The sequence below is a fragment of the Lates calcarifer genome, linkage group LG7_1 (assembly GCF_001640805.2).
Source record: "Lates calcarifer isolate ASB-BC8 linkage group LG7_1, TLL_Latcal_v3, whole genome shotgun sequence".
Classification (NCBI taxonomy): domain Eukaryota; kingdom Metazoa; phylum Chordata; class Actinopteri; family Centropomidae; genus Lates; species Lates calcarifer.
The window spans coordinates 16,159,271-16,163,065 of NC_066839.1; the positions used below are offsets into that span (position 1 = coordinate 16,159,271).

The 3,795-nt window shown below is 38.1% G+C and overlaps 1 protein-coding gene across 1 annotated transcript in view; it reads left to right on the top strand.

Annotated features, from left to right (window-relative positions):
• Positions 1-1,899: 1,899 nt before the first annotated feature.
• Positions 1,900-3,795, top strand: part of napbb (N-ethylmaleimide-sensitive factor attachment protein, beta b) — a 7,864-nt gene continuing 5,968 nt past the window's right edge. The window contains 2 exon segments of the mRNA XM_018696249.2: positions 1,900-2,118; positions 3,785-3,795. The exon segment at positions 3,785-3,795 is cut by the window's right edge and continues 69 nt beyond it. Coding sequence (XP_018551765.1) covers positions 2,018-2,118; positions 3,785-3,795 — 112 coding nt within the window. The 5' untranslated portion in view covers positions 1,900-2,017.

Genomic DNA, 3,795 nt, shown 5'->3' on the forward strand with positions numbered 1-3,795 from the left:
GCCATTATCAGGTCACTTTCAGCTAGTTCTGACACAGTTATACAACATATGAATTATTCACAAAACTAAGTTTTAAACTATAGGTTTTATAAGATTAAAGATTAAAGATTTTTTTCTCTGAGCAATCTACAAGTTGATGACGGCTTGTTTGATTTTGTGAAGCGCGTTATTACCCCGACCAATCTTTAGTATGCAGAGGTCTGTAAATTCAAACAAAGGCAGTTATTTCCTCTGCCTTAACCTGTTAGACCACTCAAACAGTCAAATGGTAATAATCAGAAACTTGGATGTAAACTTTGGGTAATAAAGCCATTCATTAGCTTGACTCTTGCTAATTGTAGTGACCTGTGATTTTATGCTATAGAGTGTTTATATCTACATGTGTATGTATTTTACATAAGATAATAAAGTAAGGAAAGGAGGCATTAGAATCACACTGACTGTATCAGTAGCTGCTTTGTCCTGCAGGTACAGGCTCACTCCACATAGCCTACACTCACACAACACTGTAGGCACTGCAGTTTAGGCATTATAATAGTTAATGATTGATCAGATAACACAAGTACCCTCAGTATTAGTTGGCACAACTAATGATGTGGATTTATTATCTCATGGTGACTGTCTTGGGCAGTGGTTATCAGAGTGAACATTGAAACTAATTTGTTACTGATCAGACTTTTCACAAGAATACTCTTTTAGCAGGGGTGAGTTTAACAAATACACTGATAAAGGAGAAATAGTAACCAGCATGTTTATTTTCATAGATACTTATTACACTGGTGTTTAACTCTAAGTAAATGTGTTAAAGTTGGTCCACCCATCTGGCTTCCTGCTCTGCTGTTTTCTTCATGTGCGAGCCTGAGTGGCTCGTTATAACAACTACCTGCACCTGAGAGTAGGGAGAGGCCAATTAAGGGCAGCCTTGGTCTATCCTTGTGGCTGCCATACCTTTATAGCATTGTTGTATAAATATTACTGGCACATTAACATGTAAGGTCATGTTTTAGTTGTAGCAAGCTGAAGTGGAGCTTATTTTACCTACCTTATATACTGTTGAGAAATGTACTGTCTAATATGCGTCAAATTTGATGATGTTAATGATTTGAGCATAGGATGTAATGTTTATCTGCAAAGTGAATGTCACTGTAAAAAGAATATAATGTGAAAAAGTACAAATTTTCCTCTTGTTGATTAAAACGAAAATGTCACAAGTACCTAAAATGGATTTGGAGTAAATGGTAATTTTTCTCCCCAACTGATTTACATTATTAGTATCACCTGTGCTTTTCCTACTCAGAGAAGCCTGTGGAAGGGCAAATATCTAGCACGATAAGGGTTAGGCATATTAAACACTGTAGTCTCTAAGATATGGTAAAAATTCACGAAGCTTTATTAACTTTTGCATAACTACAGTACGACGTGAATGGTAGTGGAAGTGTACTTGCATCTTATGTCTACGGAAAAAGTCGACTATATTTTGCAAAATGAATACGTATTTTAGAATGTTTTTTTATCCTCAAAATAAATTAGCCATACTGGGACTCCAGCAAGAAAGGGGGCCGAGTCAGTTGTAATATATTAGCGCCCTCTGCCTGTACAGAGAAGGAACGTACATTGTTTGTATTACGTCTTTATGATTTTTCGGATGATAAGATATGCTATTTTATGTTTATATCTAAGAGAAAATAAAATATGAATCGATACTGTTTGAATGACAAAAAAATAAACTGAACGTAAAATATTCGTTCGAGACTTGCCATCACATATTACGTAACATGGAATATTAAAATAGCATCGTGTTTCACTGGGAGTTGTAGTTTCTTTTGCCACGAAGCCAAGTGTGTTTTTCGCGTACGGCACTCCAACTCCCGCGATGCCACGGTACTCGCCTAAGCTACAAGCAGGTACACGCCTACGCTAAATAAACCCATCGACTGTAATCCTCACTGTACACAGCTGAATCCTTTGCGGGTATTTTCTGCCTCACTTTACGCGTGTATCAAATTACAGCAAAGAAATGGACAACTCCGGGAAAGAGAAGGAAGCAATTCAGCTAATGGCCGACGCTGACAAAAAAGTCAAGTCCTCCGGCTCTTTTTTGGGAGGGATGTTTGGAGGGTAAGACAGCACTGCACCAAAGAACAAACAGCTAGCAAGCGTTAAGTTAGAGCAGCAAAGTTGGCACGCAGCCTGTTTCTATACAGACATACATCCAGTTAGTTCTCCATATATTAACTGGCAACACATTGTAGTTTAATTAAGTTGTGTATTAAAGCAGAGGGAGACGACACGTGACATTCAGTGTAATAATAATAATTCTTGCAAGTCACTTAGCTGAGTTAGCTGTTATCATTGTAAACATGCCAGCAGATCACGACTCTCCTGGACCCAGCGTTGGTCTGGAAGCTACGCAGTAGACTGTATCTACTTTGACTTTATTTGGCAGCCTTGTCTGTAGTTGCACCCAGTCTCCGCATTATGTTAGCGTAAATATACGTCAATATATGCCATATTTTCTGAACAGTTGTTTCTTTACTGTTCCATTTCATTTCAGCTTAGATTTTATTTTTATACTCTAGGAAAAATAACTCAGAGGAGGGTGGAAGACATCCTCCTCTGAGAGAACCAAACATACCTAAGGCCATAATCCCCAAGGCAGTGACTGTGAGGGTACTGCTTTGAACACAGCAGTTTTTACAGCATGAGTCACTGCAAATGGTTACATTAATCAGTGCACTCATTTACACCTGAGTTAATCCCCAAAACACACAGGCTCCTGATATCTGTCTGGCAAACCTCCATGATGGCAGATGCTGTTATGATGCAGTCCCACTCAAGCTGTTTGTTTTAGATTGAATTTTCAGATTTTTATTGACTTTATAACACGATTACATGGTATTTTACAAACAGCATATGCAATGCAGTAATAACAATGGCACCAAAAGTGCAACAAAAACGACTTAAAGAGAGGCTAATATATCAAGAAGGAACCCCATATACACATATCTGACCAGTAATAACAAAATGAACTTAAACAAGTTGGCAAGTACTTTTCCCTGTTATTCCTTGTGCCTATACTATTAAAGAAAACGTGGGTCTTGTTTCCCATGATTGTCATTGCAAAGATTGCAGACACTGATTTCTAACCAATGCTTAATATCCACCAGTGACCTTGGGGAGCTTCTTAAAATTGTGTCATTTTTATCTAATGAATGGATGCTGTCTTACATTTTCATATTTTACCATGTAATAGAGACAAAACAAATAAAGCCCTGTTTGCATGTGCCCAAAATACAGTTAGACAGCAGTTATTTTTCTGTGTGACTCAGTCATTTTTCCTAAAGCTCTGTCTGAGGTGACCCCCACATGTTACTACTCTGCAGTTCTTGTGCGTGATAACTCTTGGCAGGCTTTGTACTTGTAATTCTGTGACTGACCAAGCAGTGATGTAATTCTCTGCCATGACTGAATGGTAGAGTATTATTACAACTACAGGGAGCTCCCAAGGGTCCACTCCTTGTCGTGGAAGGATGTAGATCTAGAGTGCCTGTCGTAGAGGGATTTATTTAAGCCAGTCCACCAATCTGAGCTTTGAATCACCCTGAGAAATGCAGTAGCCTGTACAGTTCATCACCCTATGATGCCATTTAGTTATAATCTATTAGACAACATGTAGGTTAGACTGATTTATTTTTAGCTCAGCCTTAGAATGCCATAGCTTGTATGAACATTTGTACTATATTCAATTCATTTACAACTGTTTTCTTTTTTCCTTTGGTTTCAGAGGACATCATA